Here is a 26,516-nt window from a genome sequence, read left to right on the forward strand (position 1 = left end):
TGATCTGAATCTAAGTCAATGCTTGCTTTGTAATTATGATGCTCGAATATGCACAATGTTACACAATTGATTAATTATTCTAGTTAATCTATAATTTTCGTTGCACTTCAATTCCAATTCTCTAACATTGGTATCAAATTAATGCTACAAAACCACTAATTGTAGATTTCAACATTCTCATTTTCTACCATTGTGAAATAGACAAGGTTGACAAGTTGTTTGTTACCATACTTTGGGCAGCAACTACGTCCACATAAATTTGTGTCGTGTCCGTCCGTAGGTAAAGTCCGGACACTACGATAAATTTGTTTCAGAAGCTTGCGCTCCATCGCCATAACAATTCTTTCTGCTCAAGCGTGCCGATCGCGTCGTCGGGCGCGGATCTGCTGCAGCTCTTTGCGCCTTCGAAGGCACATAGAGAGAGAGAGAGAGAGAGAGAGAGAGAGAGAGAGAGAGGATGAGCGATATCTTCGATGGCTACGAGCGTCAATACTGCGAGCTCTCCACCAATTTATCGAGGAAATGTGCAACCCTCTCAGCTCTCTCCGGAGGTAAGTGGGTTCTCATCTTCATTGCGACAATGCTTAGTCAGGTTGATCATGTATTATTTTACTGGTTTGTCTTCCTTCAATTGAAACCGCGTTTGGATGCAGTCATCGGCATCCTCAGTGTTGAATTGGTATCATTGCTTTGTTTATGCGAGATCCATGCATAAGTTTTGCCTTGCAAGTTTGCTTGCTTGGGAGAGAGAGGCGTCCTCTTCTACAACAACTCTTACAAGCTTTTGGTGTAGATTTTCTTTAGGTTGAAGCGTGCATTGGAATCTGTTCCCAATGTTGACACAATAACTATAGAGACAAGAAAAAAACTTAGTACTTTATCGATGTATGCTCATGGTGGTGTCTATGGGAGGGATTATTTATTGATGCTACTTCTACACCCCCTTTTGGCCATTGACGACGATGATGGTGATGCCGTAGTGTTTTGTCAATACTATGCATTGGTAATACGAACCATCAGTCAATAACTTGCACTTTCCTTGAAAGGAAAGGTGAAATGGATTTTTCTTAACTTCTTCCACACACACACATACATACATACACTCACATTTTTATGTATAAATTTTCTTTATACAAACTTCAAATAGAAGGGTCTTGTTCAATGGGCTTCCTAACCTTATGGAGCAAGAAGTTATGAGAGAGGTATGAGTCAAGCCATTGTTATGTTACGCGCACATGTCTCTATGTGCCTTGTGGACATGCTACTACTATGTCATCATAGCCAAGGGTTGTCTATTGAGTCTAAGAGGATTTGTAATGACAACTTAAGTGAGCTTGTTTGTGCAAGACTTGCATGTCTGGAAAAGTCTACTAGATTAGGTTTTTTCATTTTGAAACCCTCTTGCATAAATGGATGTGTTTGACTGGGTGTTGTCACTCTTCTGTGGATATGCGACAGAACTAGCATGTAGTCTAGGATAGATCCAAATTTGTGTTCCAATTCCCAAATCAAATGGATTACTAGGGTGGAAGGAAAACTCTGAGGATTTGTTAACCATGAGCCTTGAGGGAAGTGCATCAAACCTCGAGGTCTGCTTCCTTACAGACATTGCATCCACTGCCGACCTATGGAATTTGAGGTCTGCTTATCTTGCACATAGCTTAGTGGTGGCTTCCGGAACTCGAGGTGAGCTTTTTCTCACACGACGTGGTGGAGACTTGCGTGTCTCTAGACCACAAAACCCTATAAAAGTAGTTATGTATAATCATTCTGGAGCACAATGTGGAGGCTTGTGCTAGCACTTCCGTCTGCTCTCAGGGTTGGCGTCTCCCCAAGAGATGCCCTGCCTAATAGAACCCATTGCTGGCATTTTTTTACTGGCAGCCATTGCAGCCTTGATTTATCTATTTCTTCAACCATTGATGTCACAAACTGCTGACGTGAAGAATGGAGCCAACTTGCAGATCACGGCCAAGGGGCCTAAACCCTAAGAAGAACAAGCAACAGAAGAAGAAGAAGTCCTACCAACTTATGGGACCTCGTTCGATGGGGCCCAAGTGACATAAAGGCATATAAATAAAGCAGGACCCTCACACACACAACCTGGATTTTCCGTTGATTGTTGACGTGGCATAACTGTACGGATTTCCGCAAAATGCACTGACAATGCTGACGTCGTAGTTGTACGGATTTTCGCAAAATGTGTTGGCAGATTTTGGGCATTGCTTTTGGACTAGATGCCTCTGAGTTTAAATGCTTCTCATGTAAACTGCTTTTGGGCCTAGGACCTTTGAATATGAGACCATGGGCACATTCTCTGGTTGTCACATGACACATCCAACCCTATGTATCCGTGGACAAGCTATAGCATGACCAGGGTTCAGTTCAATCAAGTCAGTCTAGAATAGGAAGTGATATGGCACTTTTGTGAGTTTGTTCGCAACCTTGCATATCCAGGCACTTAGATTAGATGCATATCCTCTAGTTGCACACAACATGATCATCAAATTTCCATCAGAACCCGTCAAGAGCATTTTCACAGTGCATAGACCTATTTTCCCTATTTTTGACATTTTTCACTTATTATTTTTAAGTGACTTTTGTTGGGAACTAGGTAGGGCAATTTTGCAAGTTTCTTTATATAGAAACCTAGTGCTAACACTTTCTGGCAGAAGAGGCAGCAGGAGCACCTTGCTCAACAGGCAACTTCTCAGCAAGACTCACTCCATCAGCAAATCTAGCATTTTTGCTCTGGCAAGGCCTAGCGTTTTTGGATTCAAGACCAGCCTTGGCGTTTGCACAGCAGATCAGCCCGGGGACCACAGTAGACAATAGATTCCCTAGCATTAGTAGATTCCACAGATAGCAGTTTTCAGCCCTAGCGTTTTTGCATCAGCCTGAGACATCAACGTTTTTGCAGATCTTCGCCACAAGACCTCAGTTAGCATCAGCGTTTTCAGTTTTCAGCAGTCAGTACCCTCAGTAGAACCCCCGAACCTCGCAGATCTCACCTTCCTGCAGAGCAGATCCTCGCCGCACGGTCAGATCCAGCAAAGTTTGCGGTTTCAGCCCAGAAAATGCAGATTCAGCATCTGCGTTTTCAGCACGTCGTCGTCGCATCATCGTCATCGCCGTCGTCACCTACATAGAGTCAGAATTCAGCAGATAAAGATTTGCAGATTTCAGCCATTAGCGTTTACAGATTTCAGTCCGTCTCGTCGTCGTTCTCATTGTCGTCGACATCGTCGGCAAGTCCAAGCATTGTAGAGATTTGTGCAATTGATAGTAGACCGCTCTCGCCATAGAGAGTGGGGACTTCGGAGGAGGGTTTGACAACATTCTGGTGTCGTATTCTTCTCTCTCTATCTCTCAGTCTCAACACCTTCATTCACAATGTTTATCCACTTTGTTTGTGTCCATTGCACTCTCTCACTAAAGGAACAGAAGGCTCTCCCTTCCGTAAGTAAAAGGAACCCTTGAGCACAGTTCGGAGCACTCATCTTGAGCAAAGTTCAACATTCACTTCCGCTGCACCTTACACTGGCATGCTTCTTGTAGAAGGTGCAGAGTCTGGAGTACCGGCTTGTACTGTGTTGATGCATTATAAAGAAATACCGAAAGGGGTGCCAAGGTTTGGGGCCAATACTCTCTAGGGTCGAATTCCACCACTTCGTGTCGCGTGTCGTCTCTCTCTCTCTCTCTCTCAGTTCTATTGTTATTGAAGTGCTAAAAGTCTGTTTAGTCTGCTCTTTCTATTGGCACGTGGTGCCCGTCCTGTGACAGTGGTATCAGAGCATGAGGCGTATGCTTTTTTGAAAGCATACCGGTCCTATGAAAGAGCAGACAGAGCTAACGAGAGACTATTGGAATTTTATTTGAAGTATCTTCGGTCCCGACCCCGGACTTATTAGCCACTCCCAACCTTACTTCATCGCACATCGGGCGCACTCTCGTCTTCATTGCTCTATCTTACAGGGCGTAAGCCATAAAGAACCCAAGAGTCAAGACATGTGTAAGGTGCAGCAGAATGAATGTTTGCGCTTTGCTCAAGATGAATGCTCCAAACTGTGCTCAAGGTTACTTTTAGTTCTTATGGAAGGGAGAGCCTTCCGTTCTTAACGGAGAGTGCTATGATCACGAACAAAGTGTGTGGACACTGTGCGTGCAAGTGTATGAGACTGAGAGATAGAGAAGAGAATACGACACCAGAGACGTTGTAAAACCCTCCTCCCAAGGCCCCACTCTCTATGGCGAGAGCGGTCTACTTATGATTGCACAAATCTCTACAATGCTTGGACTTGCCGACTATGTCGATGACGATGAGGACGACGACGAGACGGGCTGAAATCTGAAAATGCTAAGGGCTGAAATCTGCAAATCTTTATTTGCTGAATTCTAACTCTGTGTCGGTGACAATGTCGATGATGACAATGCGACGACGACGCGCTGAAAACGCAGATGCTGAAATCTGCGTTTTCCGGGCTGAAACTGTAAACCTTGCGGAAATTGACCGTGTGGCGAGGAACTGCTGCGGGAAGGTGAGATCTGCGAGGTTCGGGACTTGATTTGCGGAGTCTAAGGGCTGAAAACTGAAAACGCTGATGGTTCTTGATGTTCCGTCGTGGTGAATCTGCAAAACGCTGGGATTGATCTGCATATCAAAAACGCTAGGGCTGAATTCTGTGCTTCTGCAAAAACGCTAGGCTTCTGCTGTGTCTTGCTATCGCCGGGTTGGTCTGCAATGCAAAACGCTGGGGCTGATCTGCAACGCTGTCTGTCCTTGGCTGAAAACGCTAAGTCTCCTGCCGGGGAGGGGGGTCTTGCTAAGAAGTTGCCTGTTGAGCAAGGTGCTCCTGCTGCCTCTTAGTGCTAGTCTAGGTTTGCTTATATACAAACTTACTCAATTTGCCCTACCTACTTTCCAACAAAAGTCACTTAAAAATAATAAGTGAAAAATGTCCAAAATAGGGAAAATAGGCTAAATGCACTAGAAATTCCCCTGAAGGATTCTGATGGATTCTGATGGGAATGCTTATGATCATGTTGTGTACAACCAGAGGATATGCATGTACACTAAGTGTCTAGGCATGCACGGTCTGCGAACAGACTTACAAAAGTGCCAGATCACTTCTAAATCTAGACTGACTGGACTGACTGAACCCTGATCATGCTGTAGCTTGTCCACGGACACATAGGGTTGGATGTGTCACGTGACATCCCCTCTTTTCAAAGTGAGGTACTGGTAACGAACTGTATGGCGTCGAGGGAGATCGCCAATAGCATCCGGAATCTTGAAAGGGACTCTTCGCCGGCCCACTCTGATGTGTGGGTCGTGCGGTACTTGAACTTCATAAAGGTTTGCAAAGTCTTCTTCTTTGGGCCGCACCGAAAGCGACACAAAGTCTTCTGTGGCTCCTTCGATGCTTCAACTTCGTCTAGAGTCATGCTTATTTCTTCTTCAAGAATCTCCATGGCTGAAAATTCCTGAAACCATTTCCAACTCAAAACCATGAACATACCTATTCCATGTAAAGTGATTGGAAAAAATCTTGTCTTCATAAAAGACTGTGCATGCAATGTAGATGAACAAATATACGGAGTGACAAACCGTTCACCACACACACGCAAACAATGAGATCGAATCTTGTCTTTCTAATCTAAATCAATCAACTGTGGCAATTCACAACGGAAATGCCCATGCTTGGTGCTCATACTTTCATGTGCTCTTTCTACAAATGTGTCATGCCAAGGAAGAGACATGGAATGTGACTTCCTTACATACATACTTTTCAGCTTTTCATGAACAATCCGCATACATCCGTGCTCATTCATGAATGAAACGTGCTCAACGTACAATATGTCATGCCTAGGAAAAGGGATCACATAAAGACACTGACTAAAATACAGGAAACGATCACGAATGAGACACTCGAACAATACGTGCGTATCAAACATGCGAACACATAATACTTCCTGTGAGGGTTCTTTGGACCAAGGCTCGAGAGTCAAGATCGGTTCTTCTTGAATGATCGAATCGTCCTGTGGGGGTTCTTTGGATCTCGACTCGAAAGCCAAGATCGGTTCTTCGTGATTGATCGAATCTACAACGAGGTTAGCTTCGCTAGAAAAAGCATCCACTAACACATCATCCTTGTGAACAATCACATCATCTTCATGCAACTCATCATGCTTGTGAGAAATCACATCTTGATCATGCAAATCATCATGCTTGTCATTATCATCCAAATCATCATGCAAATCATTGTCATTCAAATCATCATAATGCTTCTCATAATCATGCAAATCCTGTGTGTCATGCTTTGGAGAAGAAGAGATTGAGAGAGTCTCCGTTTCCTGAATCTCTTGCATCTGTGCCGGCACTTGAGAAAAGAGTCGCAAGAACTCTTGCATGTGTCGCTCGCGTTGTTCTTGTCTTGCCTTTCTTTTTGCTTCTCTTTCTGCGTGCCTGCGATTCATTTCTGCTTTTCTTTCTTCGTGTCTGTGTTCCATTTCTGCTTTTCTTTCTTTGCATTCTTTCTGCATTTCTTGCTTCGCGTTCTAACTTCCTTTCCATAAACATCTGGTCTAAAGCCTCCATAGGAGTTAGTGCAATCCTTGACGTAGATGGGGAAGGGTCAGAAAAACCTCTTGGTGGGGAAAATTCTTCTTCGCCTCTCATACTCATCACCTCCAAGCGAAGTATCCATTCCGCTTCGAGTGATGACCATTCTGAAGTCGTGGGTTCTTGTGGTCTTGGGTTCTTAAGTTCACGAGAAACTTGGGTTCTTGTGGGTCTTGAGGTTCTTGAGTTCTTGAGGGTCTTGAGGTCTTGAGGTTCTTGAGGTTTTCTTTCGTTTGCAAACCGCGTTTAAGAAGGATCTTCTCTTCACCCGAGTTCTACTCCTTTCCGTGGGCACACCCCTTGGCGGCCTTGCACTCACACCAAGGTTGCTTTTTCCCACCTCACGTTGATTGGCCGGCCGCTAAGTGCACGGTCCGCTCTCAATGAGTGAAAAGAGACACAAGGGGAGGCTGGACAAGCCCTTCTTTCCTGGGATTCCTGTCACTCTTCAAAAACACGATTAGGAATCGACACGCCCAAGCGAACTTGGGTTCGTGCGACCTCAACAAGCAAAAAAAATTCTTGTGATTCTTTCCTTAAGTGATACAGAACACTGCCAAAGCTTTGATACCAATGTAAGGTGCAGCGGAATGAATGTTTGCGCTTTGCTCAAGATGAATGCTCCGAACTGTGCTCAAGGTTACTTTTAGTTCTTATGGAAGGGAGAGCCTTCCGTTCTTAATGGAGAGTGCTATGATCACGAACAAAGTGTGTGGACATTGTGCGTGCAAGTGTATGAGACTGAGAGATAGAGAAGAGAATACGACACCAGAGACGTTGTAAAACCCTCCTCCGAAGGCCCCACTCTATGGCGAGAGCGGTCTACTTATGATTGCACAAATCTCTACAATGCTTGGACTTGCCGACTATGTCGACGACGATGAGGACAACGACGAACGGGCTGAAATCTGAAAACTCTAAGGGCTGAAATCTGCAAATCTTTATCTACTGAATTCTGACTCTGTGTCGGTGACGACGATGCGACGACGATGCGCTGAAAACGCAGATGCTGAAATCTGCGTTTTCCGGGCTGAAACTGTAAACCTTGTGGAAACTGACTGTGCGACGAGGAACTGCTGTGAGAAGGTGAGATCTGCGAGGTTCGGGACTTGATTTGCGAAGTCTAAGGGCTGAAAACTGAAAACGCTGATGGTTCTTGATGTTCTGTCGCAGTGAATCTACAAAACGCTAGGACTGATCTGCATATAAAAAATGCTAGGGCTGAATTTTGTGCTTCTGCAAAAACGCTAGGCTTCTGCTGTGTCTTGCTATCGCCGGGTTGGTCTGCAATGCAAAACGTTGGGGCTAATCTGCAATGGAGAAAAACGCTGGCTGTCCTTGGCTGAAAATGCTAAGTCTCCTGCCCGGGGGGGGGTGTTGCTGAGAAGTTGCCTGTTGAGCAAGGTGCTCCTGCCGCCTCTTCTGCCAATTAGTGCTAGTCTAGGTTTGCTTATATACAAACTTACTCAATTTGCCCTACCTACTTTCCAACAAAAGTCACTTAAAAATAATAAGTGAAAAATGTCCAAAATAGGGAAAATAGGCTAAATGCACTGGAAAATTCCCTTGAAGGATTCTGATGGGAATGCTTATGATCATGTTGTGTGCAACCAAAGAATATGCATCTACACTAAGTGTCTGGGCATGCACGGTCTGCGAACAGACTCACAAAAGTGCCAGATCACTTCTAAATCTAGACTGACTGGACTGACTGAACCTTGATCATGCTGTAGCTTGTCCACGGACACATAGGGTTGGATGCGTCATGTGACAACATGGCGTTCATGGATTGAGCAGAATATTTGCAGTTTTCACTTGACGAGCTTCACGACATTCTTTCGCGGCATCCTCAGTAGAATCTTCCGATGTTGCAAAGTTTTTTTGAATTACATGTTACCTCCTCTGATGCCTCAGGTGGTACCCCCTCCTCCGGCACCAGAAAGTACGAGAGCTTCCAACCGGGAACCTTCTCAGCCGTATGTTCCGATCGGGGGAGTCTTCAGGAATATGGTGCAGCCATCTGACCCTGACCCAGTGCAACCGCCTTTGCCACTGTCGTTGCCTCCACCTCCCCCACCATCACCACCACTAGGCTACAATAGTTGGAGCCCATATGGATACCCTTATTATCCATACCCGGTATATGCGCCTAATCAACCAAAGATTTCAAGGATGGCGGCACGACAATCAAATTTTTTACTTTTTTCCGGGGTGAAAGATCGCAAGAAAGCATTGCAGTTCTTACAACAATTCGACAACATCTATGCTTTGGGGAACTATACAGAAGAACTCAAGATTTCTCGAGCAGCGGATTTCTTAAAGATAATGTTATGCAATGGTGGAGTTCAATCGCGACACAACCGCATGCTCCAAGGACCTGGCAAGCTTTCAAGACAGTTTTTGCACGTAGTTACATGACTTCTATGTTTGAAGTCCGGATTTTGGCAGAGTGGGGCAACTTGAAAACAATTGCCACCGAAACCATGGATGACTAGAACCAAAGGTTTCTCGACGTGTACCTCTCGGTGTCCTTTAAGTTCATTTCCTTGGATGGCCAGTGCGAGCGCTACACCATTGGACTACCATCACCATTGCAAGAATATTTTCTTTCCAAGCAAGTCTCTACCATGCAAGAGCTTATGGACCATGCCGCGGTCGGCTACAAACTGATGAAGGAAAAGCTAGAGTTTACCACAGAAGAACCTCCGGCCACGAACCACAACTCTCGCCAACAAAGAGGAGAGTCTCGTGAAAGCCAACCGCAAAGGCCTCGTTTGACACCTCAACAACGAGATACCTTACTATAAGAAGGCCGATGTTTTGGATGCTTTCAAACAAGACAACTATTTTGGTTGTCTCAACGCACTTACAGACCAACGGAGCCGACTTGGGCGCCGACGGTCGACAGAAACCGAGGACCATCTCCAGCCAAACGAGCTAAACCGGCCATTGGATTAGTACTTGACATCTATGGCATACGCCTTGAAAGTACAAATGAATTGTGTCGAGCATATGGTAAAGTCAACGGTTTGAAAGCCCTAATTTTCTATGACCCTGGAGCTACAGAGAACTTCATCCATCCAGAATTCTTGAAGCAGATGCACTTTGATTATGATGCAAAGGGTGGAGAAATTGAAGCTGAGCTAGCCACGGGGCAAACTCAGAAAGTGGTACTGCTCATTGGTGCTCTTCTAGTGACTATCCAAGATTATCATGGAAAAGCTGATTTCCACATTATGAAATTGGGCAATTGTGACATTCTCTTGGGCATGCCTTGGCATGACAAGAATGATGCGACTCTCCAGGTTTGGAACCGAACCATCACCGTGATGCAGAAGGGCAAGCCAGTCGTCCTTAAAGTTCGGTTGTCCCAACAAAGCCCTGAATGAGCTCTCTAATTGTTTTATAGTTAGATACTTTTGAACATTGTTTGAAAAAGTATTGCTTGAAATTTGTTTGAAATGGATGCTATCTGTTTTAAACCTATCTTGGTGTTGATTTGAATTTTGTCTGACTCTGGTTTTATTACTGGTTTCAATGATTGGTGATTTTTACTCCCGGCTGGAGTAGTGAGAAATAACGTTTGAGAATACTTGTTCATACTCATGGCCCGGACCCTTGTGGTTATTTGCGGGGGGAGTATTGAATGATTGAAAAGTGTTGTTTTTACTGATGGCCCGGACCTTGATGGTTATTTACGAGGGGAGTATTAAGAAGTCTGAGCAGTCCTTACTCTCAGCACCTCTAAACGATGCAAGCTACGGTCTGGGGGGCGTTTGGTTGTGGAGAAGGTGCAAGGATTGGAGTACTGGCATTGTACTTAGTTGAAGCAATATAAAGAAATACCGAAAAGGGCGCCAAGGTTTGGGACCAATACTCTCTGGGGTGGAATTCCGCCACTCCTTTGTTGAGATGTCGAGCTCTACATCTTGAGCTGGCATCCACTACGGGTCTTGGCCGCTTACGAAATTTACTCACTGGCGTGTTAGGTGACCGACGCAGAGGATCTCTGCCAGTGATTCTACAGCTGGACTACACTTATAGTGCCAGCCTAGTATGCTTCTAGCGAGTTCACACTTAGTGACCGCATGTACATATGTGCTACTTTTCAGTTTTAGCACTTAGTCATTTTGTACTCTCTTTTCTGTGAGAAGAAGAAAAAGCTTTCCATCTCTGTGTGCTTTGTGCTTGTCTTGTGTAGCTCTCTTGCATCCTCATTCTTTACATGGTATCAGAGCCTGGTGCAGGCAAGAGAGGCTAAGAGAGCAAGAGCATCACAATCCCTTCGTTCGCAATCCATGACCAGATGCAAGAGATTTCTGGTTTCTGAACAGGTCTCCAAAGTGTAGTATACAGAGATTTACTGTACAAGTACAATGGTTGTATGTACGCTTGATTATGGACACTCGTTGAGTGTAGAAAGCGTTACAGGTACCACGATAGCAGGTTCAGCAGATTTGCAGGTTTTTGCAGATTGCAGCTATTTTGTCTTAGTGCTTCAAGATGTCTGACGGTTTCAGTCAGATTGTTACTGAGAAGCTTGAGAAAAATAACTACCCTGCATGGAAGTTCAGAATAACAAATTTTCTAAAAGGAAAAGGTTATTGGGACTATGTAGAAGGAGACAATGAAAAGGAACCAGAGATTCCCGAGACAAATGCTATAGCAGAACAAAGGAAAGCCTTGAGGGACTGGCAACAAGGCTAGAGCAAAGTGATGTATTGGCTTTCTATGAGCATCACAGATGGCATGATGGGCTATCTACAGGATGCTGAAACCCCCGCCATTGCATGGAAAAACTTAGACAGAGTGTTCGAGGTGAACACCAAGGCCAGGAAGCTTCAACTAAAGTCGGAGCTAAATCAGGTTAAGAGGAACAACCTCTCCATCAATGATTATGCTTTGAAGATCAAGAGTATCATCGAGGCTCTTGGATCTATTAAAGTCTCAGTGGAAGACGATGACATTGTCCGTGCATGCTTGGATGGTCTAGGAGATGAGTATGTATATTTCAGGTCTTCCATGAATACAAGAGACGACATCCCCGTGTTCCAAGATTTGATTTCTATGCTTATTCTTGAGGAGAAGAACGTTGACACATCTTCTTCTCATGGCAAAAATAATTCTGAACAGACCTTCTATTCTAACTCCAACAGAGGTAGAGGTAGAGGTCGTGGTCGAGGCCCAAGGGGTTGCAGGGGCCAATTTCAAGAAGGTCAATCAAATTAAAACAATACAGGTGGCAGGGGAAACCAGTCTCAAGGCAGGGGGAGTCAAAGAGGTCGTGGTGCAGGATCAAGCAGGCAGCAACATACTGCAGATAGCAGAGAATGTTGGACTTGTGGTGAAAGAGGTCACATGTCACGTGCCTGTCCAAAGGGAAAAGCAAGTGGAAAGAGAGAGCAGGGCAACTATGCATCTACTAGCAGAGATGCAGATGACAGCAAAAACGAGCGCATGTTTGTTATGCAGCATGTAATGAATACAATGACTGCAGAGAATTCCACCCAAGATGATGTTTGGTATGTGGATTCAGGTGCCTCTAATCACATGACGTCTCGTGGAGAGTGGTTTAGAGATATGCGCAAACCAGATGTGTCAGGCTATGTGCAGACAGGAGATGACACAGCTCACCCCATTGCTCATGTAGGGGACATACCTCTAAATACGAAGAGTGGGAAATCAAAGTACTTAGCAGATGTACTTCATGTCCCAAACATTACAAAGAATCTTGTTTCTGTTGGACAAATGGTTGAGCAGGGTTTGCAGGTTCGCTTCAATCCAAATGGCTGTTATGTAGAAGATTTCCAGAATGGATGTAAGCTGATCACAGAGGGTAAATGTGTGGGCAGAATGTTTACGCTGAATGTAGACATGTCTGAGGTAAAAGCTGCATTATTTGCACAGGGCACAGGTGTTGTGGCTGATGTTGACATTTGGCACAAACGCATTGGCCATGTCAATGAGCAGAGATTGCGTAGCATGCAATCAAAACAGATTGTAAAAGGTTTGTCCAAATTCAAGGTCGATGGTATGCATAAAGTGTGTGCAGCATGCCAGTTTGGAAAACAGTCAAAGGGCTCATTTCCACATGAGCGCAATGTATGTAAAAAGCCACTTGAGGTGGTGCACACAGATGTTTGGGGTCCAACCGATACTGCAAGTATACATGGTTGCAGGTATTATGTCTCTTTCATTGATGACGATACAAATAAGTATGGGTCTACTTCATGCGTAACAAAAGTGAAGTGTTTGGTCACTTTCAGGACTTAAAAGTCATGATTGAGAAGGAGACAGATATGCAAATCAAGACATTGAGGTCAGATGGAGGGGGAGAGTACTTCTCCAACGATTTTTCAGATTTTCTGCGAATACATGGTATACGCAGACAGTTTATATGCAGATATACTCCACAGCAGAATGGGGTCGCAGAAAGGAAAACAGGCACATTGCAGAGGTTGCACGTGCATTGATGAATGAGAAGAACACGCCTCATCATTTCTGGGCTGAAGCTGTAAATACAGATGTGTACATTATGAACAGGACACCTACAGTTGCGGTGCATGATGTAACGCCTGAGGAAAAGTTTACAGGTATAAAGCTTAATTTGACACACTTGAAAGTGTTTGGCTGTATAGCTTACGTGCATGTACCAGATGAGTTGCGTAGGAAATTGGATCCTAAAGCAGAGAAATGTATTCTTGTGGGATATTCCCTTGAACAAAAGGGGTACAGATGCTACAATCCTACTACACGAGAATTACGAGCAAGCAGAGATGTAGTCTTTGATGAGATGAGCAACTGGTACAGTAATGCACATGGCACTATTGGGGCTGATGTGGTTGTACAAAATGTGAGGCCACAGTCACAGGTTTTAAGTGGACCACAAGAGTCCTCTTCTCGTGGCTCTATTGAGAAGCCATTGAATGGTAGACTACGTACGCAGGTTACTCCACCAGCAGGTACAGGGAATGTATCACGAAAAGGAAAGGAAAAGGTAGATGAACCTCCCTTTATGGTTGATGTATCATTAGGGTTTTCACATATAGACATGGATTCAGATGGTTCTGAACAAAGTCTTGATGAGGAATTTGGAATTCCGGCTGTGAGGACACCTGGTGTAAGGAAAGTACAAGAAGATGCTAGAGGGCAAAGGAGTGACCCAGGACCACGCAGATCTAATAGAGTCAGAAATCCAGTTTAGAAATTGACTTATGATGGGTATCTAGCGCATCACCAAGCCTACATGGCTAAGGTGATACAGGATGTGGAGCCCACATGTTTTGAGGATGCAGTTGGAAATGTGTATTGGGATGATGCAATGAATGAAGAGATGGCGGCATTGGAAGCAAACGACACATGGGAGTTGGTGCCATTGCCAAGTGACAAGAAAGCTATTGGCTGTAAATGGGTGTATAAAACTAAGCATAAGGTTGATGGTAACATTGAGCGTCACAAGGCAAGGCTGGTCGCAAAGGGTATACACAGACGTATGGCATAGACTATGAGGAGACTTTTGCTCCAGTGGCAAAGATGACGACTGTGAGAGCTGTCATAGCAGTGGCTGCATCTAGAGGATGGATTATGCATCAAATGGATGTAAAGAATGCCTTCTTGAATGGTGAGTTGCAAGAGGAAGTGTATATGGATCAGCCACCTGGTTATGTCGATTGTCACCAGCGTGTGACTACTATCTATCCTTTTTGTTGATTTCTTTCTTATTATCTATTTACTTTCACTTTTTGGAAACACCCCTCGGGAAATCTAACTGCCCTGCATTGCATAGCTAGTGTGGAACTGTCCAGAGGGAGTCCAGGCCTGAGGGCAAGAGAGCACTAAGGTTGGACAAGGACTATGGTTAGCCAAGTGGGGTCATTGACTAGCCAAAGTGGAATCCTTTGCTACAGAGGCTACATTTTAGTTCTGGATGTGGCCGCAGTGTACAAAGAGGGTCGGATGACCTAGAAAGATACAATGGCAGCATCTCCTAAAATTTAGGGAACTGCTATTTTGGGACCTGAAAATGTGTTGGCGTCATTACCTCCGGAATGACAAAGGGAACATTTTCTTACTCTGCCGTGAAGTCAACTGGGCAACCGGTTGGGATATTTTTAGGCGGCAACCCCGAAACGGGAAAATGCTTATAAATGTGCCAAGTGGCACCTTCTGGTGCACTTGCCTCATGCAACAAGAAGTGGCGCTGAATTTTAAGCTGGGAGAGGCTCATTTGCAGCTTTTGTCACAGGTTAAGAGCTATGGAGTGCTTGCTTTCCCTCTTATGCACAGTGCGGTGCCAGGAGTGATGCCCTGCACGCTACGCACTGCCCTCTCTCTCCCCTTTGGCAGTATGTTATGCCCCTCTAGTGGGCTCTTCATTTGACCAATGTACAGTTGTGTGGGTTCATGCGCGATTGCCGAGGCAAGAGCCTCTTGCACAGGTACTGGATTAGCTAGCGGCTAATCCCCCCGCAGGTACAGGTGAATTCGGAGAGGTTTCACGCCAGAAATCTCGTCCGATTCAAAGGGCAAGTAGCCCTACAGGTGCGGGAGCTCGAGGATTTGCTAGGGATGCGACCGGCACGCGGAACGGAGCCCGAAACAGTGAATTACAGCCTGCTGTGTATTTTTGCAGGTTTAGGGTTTTGGCCCTAAACGGACCCTAATACCCCCAGGAGGTTCGGGGACGCAAGGGGACCGCTGTACAGGCGATCTGGCGCATTTTCAGGGCTGAAAACAGAGAATTCAGCGTGCTGCAGATTCTCGCCAGGTTTTGCAAAGTGCCCGTATGCGTCGGGAAAGTCAGTCAATGCGTGGGAATACTGACCGTGAAGGGTTCTAGTACAGTTATGCTGCCGAAATCGGGCTGGAACAGTGGAAATTCAGCCGAGTTTGTGCGGGGCAGCTTGTAGGAACCACAGCGTTTATTCCCTCTTTTGAACAATAAAGAAATACCGAAAGGGGCGCCTAAGTTAGGGGCCAATCTGGTGTCTGTCTACTCATACAGGTGCAATCTAGCAGCCTGTATCCCTCTCCCCTTTGTTGTGTCTTGAAAGTACAGGTAAAATAGACGACTAATAATGGGTAAAAGCTAAATCAAGGTTTAAAGTAAAGTCTACCGCCCTTTTTGGATTGAACAGGCCGGTTTCATCGATCCAAGTTATCCAGATTATGTATGCAGGCTTCTCAAAGCTTTGTATGGTTTGAAGCAGGGCTCTAGAGCATGGTATGACAGGATTGCCAAGTATCTTGTCAGTATTGGTTTTAGGAGAGCTCATGCTGATCATTCACTCTATGTACGTGAGAGTGATGTGGGGATTGTGGTCATTACCATATATGTAGATGACCTTATTATTGTGGGTGACAATGCTATGGAGATTGACCGTGTGAAGGGTCTTCTCAAACAGGAGTTTGAAATGAAAGATTTGGGCGAGTTGCGCTACTTTCTTGGCATTGAGTTGATCAGGACTCCAGAGGGTGTATGGCTGTCACAGAGACAGTATGCTTTGGATATGTTGTCAAAGTATGGTATGGCTGATTGTAAGCCAATTTCTATTCCCTTGGATGTGAATGCAAAGCTGAGTGCAGAGAAGGGTGATGTTGTTGAGGATGTCAAGATGTACAGGAAGATTGTGGGTAGTCTAATCTACTTGACTATTACGAGGCCAGACTTGAGCTACACAGTAGGCTTGGAGAGTCAGTTCATGCAGCTTCTGAGGAAGCCACATTTGGATGGAGTACGACGTACACTTCGGTATGTGCAAGGGACTCTTGACTACGCATTGTTCTATGCAGCAGATGTGCCATTAGCATTGCATGGGTATACAGATGCAGATTGGGCAGGTAGCATTGTTGATAGGAGATCTACGAGTGGCTTCATGTTCTCTTTTGGGAGTGCTGCTGTTACTTGGAGCAGCAAAAAGCAGCCTACGGTTGCTTTATCGAGCACAGAGGCCGAGTACAGAGGTGCAGCAGTTGCGGCGTGCGAGGTAGCTTGGCTACGCACATTACTTGAGGACTTGGGAGTGCAGGTGGACCAGCAGATTGTCATCCATTGTGACAACCTCAGCAGCATGCAGTTGGCTAGGAACCCAGTGTTCCATGCCAGGACCAAGCACATAGAGGTCCATTACCACTACGTTCGAGAGCGAGTGTTGGCGGGCGACATCGACTTGGTCTACGTCAGCACAGAGGAGCAGATAGCGGATATCTTTACCAAGGCCCTCGGAGCTGAGAAGCTTCGACGTTTCCGGACTATGCTTGGACTCTGCGACATGCAGAGCTCGAGGGGGAGTGTTGAGATGTCGAGCTCTACATCTTGAGCTGGCATCCACTACGGGTTTTGGCTGCTTACGACATTCTCACTGGCGCGTTAGGTGACCGACACGGAGGATCTTTGCTAGTGATTCTACAGCTGGACTACACTTATAGTGCCAGCCTAGTATGCTTCTAGCGAGTTCACACTTAGTGACCGCATGTACATATGTGCTACTTTTCAGTTTTAGCACTTAGTCATTTTATACTCTCTTTTCTGTGAGAAGAAGAAGAATCTTTCCATCTCTATGTGCTTTGTGCTTGTCTTGTGTAGCTCTCTTGCATCCTCATTCTTTACATCCTTGTCGCGTGTCGTCTTTCTCTTTCGGTTCAGTTGTTATTGAAATGCAAAAAGTTTGTTCAGTCTGTTCTTTTCCACTGGCACGTGGTGTCCGTCTTGTGACACAGTGGACATAGGCAGCCCCTGGTGGCACGCTGGTAACAACAATGCGCAGGCAGCCAAGTGCAGAGCAGCGCAGGCAACAAGGGACTGAGCACGCGGCAAAGCGCACGGCAGCGTGCGAGCTGGAGGCGCAAGGCGGTGTAGATTAGGAGCGGCGTCAGCAGGCAACTCTCTGTGGGCGGCACTCCAAAGGCGGTTGATCGCCGAAAGAGGAAGACGAGATAGCTAGGCAGCTTCAAGCCTATCTTGCCAAAGATTTTATTGAACCCAGTAAGCCTCCGTGGGGCGCTCTGGTCTTCTCGCTAAAAAGGACGGAGGAATGCGCTTCAGCAAAGGTCTCAATAAGGTCACTGTCAAGAATAAATATCCGTTACCTCGCATGGATGACCTTATGGATCGACTCTCGGGTGCTCGTTATTTCACCAAGGTCGATCTACGTTCCGAGTACCATCAGATGCGGATGTAGATACGGATACATCCGCGTGATGTCCCAAAAACCGCGTTTCGTACACGGTATGGACATCACCATTTTTTGGTTTTACCCTTTGGGTTAACCAACGCTCTTGCCACTTTCCAACAAATGATGAATGATCTCTTTTGTCTGTATTTGGGAAAGTGGGTTGTTGTGTTTCTCAACGACATCTTAATTTACAGCAAAATACTCGAGGAGCATTCGCAACACCTTCGTCTCGTCTTGCTTGTTTTGAGGTGGGAAAAATTGTATGCGAAGCAAAGTAAGTGCGAGTTTTTCCGCACCGAATTGCTGTATCTGGGTCATGTCATCTCGGTTGATGGTATTTGCATTGACCTCGAGAAGATACGGGCTGTGCTGGATTGGCCCATTCTTCGCACGATTAGGCAAGTAAAATCTTTTACTGGCTTTTTTCAAAAATATATTAAAGACTACGCTCGTATTCCCAAGCCCCTTACTCGTTTGTTAAAGGGCGTCAAAAGCAAAAAGCGCAGTGTTAGTCCGTCAATTCGATGGAAGATGCATTGAAGGAGAGATGATCTCGTGGCTTGCTTAGTGTATTTGTTGCAGCATTTGTTGTGTGGATTTTGGAGCCAATTAACAACTCTCTTTGCTTTATGTACTTCATTTTTTATTCCCTCCACCTCTTAGGATGTTCTATGAAGGTAACTGACAAATGAGCAGCTGGGGGCTGAAAGACACTCTTGAAGACGTTATTAGAAGCTTTAAGTCTAATTGCACCAAGTCACTGGGAGGAATTTCAATGGCATTTAGGGGCAAGGGAGGCTTAATAGGCAAAAAAAAAGAAACTGTGTTTACATCATCTTAGCCCTTTTCCTATATGAACCTGCTTGGTATGAATTCGAGGATGTTTTATCTCGAAATTTGTCTGCACTGCAACGTGGTTGGTATGACATGATTTCTCTTGCTTTTGGTATCTTTCTGCAGAGCAAAAGAAGCAGAAACTTTCAGAACTCAATGCTGGCCTGGACGAAGCCGAGTCTTTGGTGCGTGGAGCAAATGAATTTAGTTGTATCAATATGGGTAGTGGAGGTTCTATCTATTAAAATCCTGTGGGTTGATTTTGCAGATCCGCAGGATGGATCTTGAGGCTCGAAGCCTTCAGCCAAGCCAGAAGTCGGCTCTTTTGGCCAAGCTTCGCGAGTATAAGTCAGACTTGAATAATCTGAAAAAGGACGTGAAAAAATCGGCTGCTTCAAGTGATTACATCAGCTCAAGGGATGAGTTGCTGGAGGCGGGGCTTGCCAATAGTGGCACGGTCTGTTTAGATCATTAGAATATATCACCTGCTAAAATCTCCATTGTGTAGGGGTTTACTCGGTTGGCTTCTTTGTCACGTTTTGAAGTATGGAACTGTAGGTTATCATAAGCATGTTGACTCTTTGTGCAGGCTTCAGCAGATCAGAGACAGAGATTGCTAATGTCTACCGACAGAATAAACCAAACCGGCGATAGAATCAAGGACAGTAAGAGGGTGATGTTGGAAACAGAAGAACTGGGTGTTTCGATACTGCAAGACTTACATCAGCAACGCCAGACTCTCTTGCATGCAACTGACACAGTAAGGCCTCTATGATTTCTCACACACACACAGGCGTGCGCACGTGCGCGCATATGCATGCAAAGAAAGGGACGATTTGTGGAGAGAAGGAAGCATTTATTCTTAATTGCTTATTCAAGGCCAGATCGGCTACTGCCCATGTGTCTTATACCCTAATATGCTAGAGTCAGAGAAAGAAGAAGAAGAGTAGTATTTTAACGTCGTATCCCGCGAGAGAGAGAGAGAGAGAGAGAGAGAGAGAGAGAGAGAGAGAGAGAGAGAGAGAGCTGAGATTTGAAGTTTCTTTTTTTAATTCAGCTACATGGAGTTGATGATAATCTCGGGAAAAGCAAGAAGATTTTGAAGAATATGGCAAACAGGATGGGGCGCAACAAGTTTATCATGGGTGGGCTCATTGCCTTGTTGCTTGTGGTGATAGCTGTGGTCCTTTATTTCAAGCTAAGGTGATGGATATAGCCCTTGAGTACATTCCAATAAGCTTCCAATGCTCAGGATTTGTGTGCGAAATTTGCTGTACATTTTGATAAAGTAGATGTATTTCACAGTATATTCATTTACCAGTGCAATGGACCAATGGCAACTGTGGTTGTGGCATGAAAGGTCAAAATCTAAAATAGTGGTTTTGTCCATGCTTTTTGTAAGGCTTTGGTGTGTGATGTTGAAGTCGAGTCTTTGTTAATAGTAATATCTTCGTCCATCCTCATTTGAGGTCGTTCTTTTGTGCAGAAAACAGATGAATTTCATTGAGTTGAGCTTATTTGTTTTCTCCTTTCTAATTTGCAAATGCCTTAATTCATCGGTTGTCAACTTGTTTCGGGCTTGAATAGTGTCCAATTTCGCAGCTTTCAGAAATGTTAGAAATTCTTAATGTTTGATTTTGCACTTTTTGGAGAGTAGTGGTATACCAAAGTGTTCCTCTATGTTATAGGTTCTTAGTTATATCCTAGGCTCTTGAAAAGTATTCAATCTGAAAGCAAATTTCAAAGAGTAGGGCACCAAGCCACTTAAATGCAAAAATACAAAAGTCTCTCTCTCTCTCTCTCTCTCTCTCTCTCTCTCTCTCTCTCTCTCACACTCACACACACACACACACACACACACACACAGTGTCCAAATTGCTAGATGAGTGGTTGTTGCCAAAAACTGTCAAAGGTGAAGCTCAACAAAGTCGAATCATTAAAGGGGCATGCCTAAAAGGAGAGGTCGACTGGTGCCACCCCAAAAGAGGAAAGTTGCAAACCCACCCCATCCAAAAGAGAAAAACAACAGAACTAGAAAATGAGTCGCCATACCACCCAATTAAGCAAGGGGACCAAATTCAGACATCTTAAGAATTATTGGGGAAACCAAAACCACGAAAGGAAGAAATTTTTGGATCATTGACCTAGAAGGAAAGTAAGAAGCCACTACTAGTGGAGGACATCAAGTCCACAAAAGTGTGCACGATGGTATGTTTGCTGATGCCAGCAAACAAAGAAAGCGTGAACCAAAAAACAAAAGAAGAGAAGAAAAACTTGTTTGTGACCATAAGCACGACACGTGTGCACATACATGCACACGTGCGCGCGCGCACACACACACACACACACACACACCATTTGTTCAACATGCACATTACCAATCCTATCATCCTATACATCTACCCCCATACACATATAGTCGTTAGCGTAATGCATGCAAATGCAAACAAAAAAACAAGAATAGCAAATGAAGAAGGAAGAACAAACACAGAAGAAAAGAAAGCATTGGGCAAAGTCGAAGACAAAGAACCACACACACAAAGTGCCTTTCTGATGTAGAGAAACAATATGGGGTGTTGTGTAGGTCCTAAATTTGTAGCTCGTAATATCAAGTTTAGTACTATGCACTTCCCTTTTCCTACAAGAGGATCAATTGACACTCTTTATACATGGTAAACTTCCCTCAAAATTCTCTACAGAGATAACGTTAGAACGGGATATAGTACAAATTTGATACTACCCAACAATGGACATGCCATGAATTAAACATCAAAGTGTGGTGTCCCACAATATTGAATTCAGCTAGTATTCAAGCCTTTTTTGGGCATTATGTCTTATTCGATAGGAGGTAACGGTCTATCCAAACCTTTGGTAGCTCCTCATTAAATCATGTGAAAAAGAGAAGCAAAAAAGGAGGGGACCTCTTATGACAACAAAGGGGAATTGCAAATAGGAACCAGGACCAATGTGACAATTGGCAAGTCAAGACCTTGGATAGAGAGGCAACAAAAAAAGTCATTCGTGCGCGCGCACGTGTGTATGTGTGTGTGGTTTTTACAGAATACTTCGGTGTTCTGCCCTTTGTATCTAATCTTTTTGATGGGTTTTCCTCATTTCGAGGTTTCCCATTTGTAAATCAATCACAAAGTGTGTGTGTGTGTGTGTGTGTGTGTGTGTGTAATTCATGATGTAATAGGTTGGCCACATACTAAAAATTGATGAATTGTGCATAGACTTGGGGTAAAGGAGCCAATTGTGAGATGGGTGCCTTTCAAAAGACATACAACCCCTCAATTTAGAGATAAAAATTTGGAATATATTTGGAATCTTGCTAATGTGTCAACTTGTGATTTGTTGAAAAGTGTACTATTATTGTGTCTTCAGTGTCTTTTGTAGAGATTAGGGAGGATAAAATAGAGAACCATTTATGAAATTAGCATAGAGCTAGTGTAGGTATCTCATCTAACATCATACATGACATCTTAGGAGGCTTCAAATAAACCCAAATCCAATTGTGAACTCATGGGTGCTCTTTTAGGCTACTTTAGCGACCCTTTAACTAAGTCTAAGTGAGTCCACACCCTCTTGAAACGCCCTTCGTGGGTACCTACACACTATCAAATGATTCCATGCCATCTAAGCATCTAGTAGACAAGAGGTATTACACACATATGATAAATCCCATAGACCTAACAATCCTCCCCTTGAGGTTTAAACTATGATATTTGATAACTCTAACACACTCCAATCCAAGAGCAAAAGAACATCTCCAATCCAAGAGACCATCCCCAATGTCGGAGACAAAACATCTATAATCCAAGAGACACTGCATATCTCCCCTCGAACAAATGTATAAAGACCGAGACCAAGTTAATCCAAGATATCTCGAAAAAAATACAGCGAGGTAAATACAAGAAAAACAAAAGCTAGATAATGCCGTCATAGTTGTAGTCGCAAGAGACTAGAAGGTTGTTGTTGTCTTTTTCTTTATCTTCTTCTTCCAAAAAAAGTGATCTTCTAGGCTTCTCACGGCGTTGGTGCTACCTTTTTCTTGAAGCACAAGGAAGGGGGCCCTTCTTCCCACAAATGTTACAAGCCTTTGCTGCTAGACAATTTTTGGTTATATGTCCCTCTTTGCTAAAACTAACTGCAAATGCTCCTCCCCTTGAAGCTGAATTCCTACTCCACTTCTTCTTCTTGAACTGTAAAGATTTGACCACATCTTGTAAGTCGAGTGTTGGGTCCTTCTCTTCAATGATGGTCATTACATGGACCTATTATTACCACATAGCTTGAGGGTAGTGATTGGGAAGATCAAGATCCCCTTGAGGGTATAGTCTTCTTGAACACTAACTTGAGTATTGGTGAGATCTTGTTTTAAATATAACTTCACACCACGGAGTATTGGTGAGATCTTGTTTTAAACATAACCTCACACCACGGAGTAAGACTAATCATGCTCCCATTTGCGCTTAAGAGATTGCAAAAAATTACTTTGAATTTTTGTAAATGAAAAAGAATATACCTTAGGCATACGACTTAAAGCATCAAATACAACATTGTACTGAGATACTTGTCAAGTATTTCAACCCAGTTGGCTTAAAACCTTTCTGTTGTGCAAACCATTTGATGCATTCATTTTTTTTCTCAAATTGAGAACAATACAAGTAATGTTGCTATGTTTTTAAAGCATGAAAGATGGCATAAAGCACATGTTTAGAAATAAAATAATTATGTTGAGTAGAATTTGACTTTTTGCTTTAAAATTTAATAGGGGGCCTTTCTTGCAGTAGCACTACTCCAATAGCTTTGTTACTTGCTTCCATCTCTGTTACCATATTATGATAGTGATGTGTGTGAACACACTTAGGGGCATTGGGCACTTTTTTCCCTCTTTCAGACTTTTTTCCCATCCGGCTTATATGTACACTCATCACTCGTAAGTAATCTTTATCTTTGTATTGATACACTTACCAATACTGCTTCCTGTGTTGTGTGCTCTTGAGCTTCTATGGTAGGATAAATAGGCTCTCTACCTAGTGCATTGAAGACTTGAACTATGCCAATAATGGGATTATGGATAAACATATTCTCATTCTAGATTAAACCTAAGGCACAAGAATACAAAGTAAATGTGTTTACATGCAAGATAGGGTCGCTTGTGTCCAACAAAGTCTTGAAAATATGGGCACGTGCAAGTTGGCTCTTTGCAAATTTGAACCTTGTACTTATTGCCATGGTTTCCTTCTCCACGTGTTTCCACCTTGAAAACTTCATTGATCCCTTTGACCCGACAAATCTCCTCTATCATCCTTGCCTTCAAATCAAACAACATGAAAAAGACTAGGTAAAAGCAACAATGGGCCTTATCGCTTTATGCCGCTACAAGTGGAATTCAAAGAAAGAGAAAGCTTCTCAAGCGGCGCAAGAAAAAGGTCCCTCTTGATTTTAAATGTGGCTGCTATTGCTTCTTGAAGGACTTCATGTGAATGCTATCATTTCATGAAGGACTTCTTGGCTTTGATGCATTCAGAGGCTATAGTTGGGTATGGACTTTACCCAAACGACACAATATTGCAATTCAAAGCATGTAGTAGAGGTCACAAATGCTTCATGTTGATCCAAAGAAAACATTAGAATCGATGTTGCAAGGACCTTATATAGTGTTCTCATTACGCTTAACACTTGGACCAATCACCCTATGACACGTGGCAATAACGATTATCTTACAATCGTACATGTCAAAGTCTACCACAAGGACTACCCATAGAGGTTTGACTATATAAATATTCATTGTTGAAAGAGGACTTTTTGGGGTCTTGGTTCCAAAAATTTTGACACAATTTCCATAGCATTTTAAGACTAGACCAAGCGAGGTAATAGCTATATGACCTCACTATTGTCTCCCATCACTTCATCTAGTCTTGTGGAGAGCCTTGCCAAAATGAAGCGACTCTGGCTTTTTGAACATTAGGAAAGGTCCATTATCACTTCATGCATCAATTCTCTTATTTTTTGAATAATGCAAGCAACTCCCATGCGTTGTAGTGGAGTATCTCTCATCCTATGGTATGGAATCAACGCTTTGGTCCAAAACAACACAAGGGGGGCTGTCTGCTCTTGTCATGGCTGCCCTTATTGCTTCGTGCACACTCTCCACGATGAGTTTTGGGGACCTCTTTGTGGCCTTTTGGCTTTGTTTCTAGAGTGTTTTTGGAGATAGTTTTGTTGTTTAAGAAGTGTTTTGTAGGTAGCAATGTCTATTGATCTTGTGAAGATTCTAGAAGAGACACCTACATAGAAATTGGTACCTTTGATGGAAGGAGGAGATAGAAGCTATTTCCTAGATGCATATGAAATGTTCAAATGACCATTTGATCTTTTTGAGGTGTTGGAACATTGTAGAAGCATGGTGTCGGATGAATGAAACATTAGGGAAAGTTTGGACTCAAATTTGGTCCTTTTAGCACTAGAGAGAGAATGCAACGCGACCGATGGATGGCAGGCTACTGTAACGGTAGCTCCGATTTTCCTTGTTTTTATCTCAAATTTCAACATTTAAAAAAAAAATATTTAGTTGCATAAAAAACTTTAACACTAATATAGGTTGTGATTTGCTTGAATCTTTCTTTTCAGGACCGAATATAGGACAAATGTACCATAACTCATACTCAATGCAGTTGTGTGCATTTTTTGATAGGAGAGACTAGAGTGTTCCCGCTCATTCTCATTCATTTACGCTCAACTAACTATTCTGCTCGCATTTGACTGTATTGTGTTTGCGCTCAGAAACACTCCCCCTCTCACATCTGTGCTGTGCATCTTGCCATAGAAGAATCATTAATGGAGAACATAAGACCTTGACGACCATCAACAAGTATTAAGTCTGTCAAAAGTTTCAACAACTTTGATTTGGACAACGGTCGATGGCTTGCTGGGTTCTCCTATAGACCAGGAAGAGAAAGCGCACGGACAACGATTTTGTGAACAATTATAAAGGTAGGGTGAAAAACGAGAAAAATAGTCGACGAGGTTCTCATTGAACATGCATATATGCACTCAGAGTTGTGTCTATGAACAACGCCAACAAGATTTCCAACAAAGCGACCAAATTGTAAGTTATCTTACATCCACAATATATTTTACTCTTCACTCGTGTATTGTGTGTTTAACCTGCCTTGCAGATATTTATCCTTTTGACAAAGAAGACTGGCAATCAGTGGATTACATTATTGGCATTTTTGATGAACTATGCTACTCTGCAAGACAGAGAAATGTCTTGATTTTTTGGATGAATCTTGGGATGTCCATGATTCTGATGGCATCTTATGCAAGGTAAATAAGAAGTTCATTGTGTGTAAGTGCATGATAGCTTCTCAAAATTTCATAGCTTCCTTCCACTACATAAGGTGGCACCGAGTGAATGGTCATCTGGTAGCTTTGGACCAAGATTTAACTGATGACCTGAACAATCCTTTGAGAATGCTTGAGGTATGGTGTGGACCTGATCTGCTAAGTATTCTTAGCATTCGAGGAAATGTGACACTACGATAAGTTCACGAGGATTTGGAGAACAAGGTTGACCTCTGCCTACCTCCAAAATATTTTTTCCAGTGCAGCATGCGAAAGGTAGTATGTTTTGTATGTAAACATAAATGCAACGTTAGTTATTTCCCTGCTGGTTATCATCACCAAATATTGGTCTAATCTAATTGTTCGATTGACTGTCGTACAGGTGTCTTAGAGAAAGGATAAGAAGACATTGTGCGTAGAGATGAAGGATGACCGATTGTTTCTAGTGCAATGCAACTCTTGATTGAAGAAGACGGCTCACACAATATATCACATTGCTCTGAAATGCCAATATCAAAGAAAGCGGTTGACAA

At 43.6% G+C, this 26,516-nt stretch overlaps 1 protein-coding gene across 1 annotated transcript; it reads left to right on the forward strand.

The window, feature by feature from the left end:
• The first annotated feature begins 295 nt into the window (after positions 1-295).
• LOC147434465 (vesicle transport v-SNARE 11-like) lies at positions 296-20,102 on the forward strand. Its single transcript, XM_086490919.1, has 5 exons — positions 296-551; positions 18,757-18,815; positions 18,899-19,087; positions 19,220-19,390; positions 19,688-20,102. The coding sequence occupies exons 1-5, from the start codon at positions 458-460 to the stop codon at positions 19,835-19,837; spliced, it is 663 nt and encodes a 220-aa protein (XP_086347045.1). The 5' UTR covers positions 296-457; the 3' UTR covers positions 19,838-20,102.
• The last annotated feature ends 6,414 nt before the right edge of the window (positions 20,103-26,516 follow it).

Source organism: Adiantum capillus-veneris, chromosome 19, assembly GCF_014529385.1.
Source record: "Adiantum capillus-veneris isolate H3 chromosome 19, ASM1452938v2, whole genome shotgun sequence".
Lineage (NCBI taxonomy): Eukaryota > Viridiplantae > Streptophyta > Polypodiopsida > Polypodiales > Pteridaceae > Adiantum > Adiantum capillus-veneris.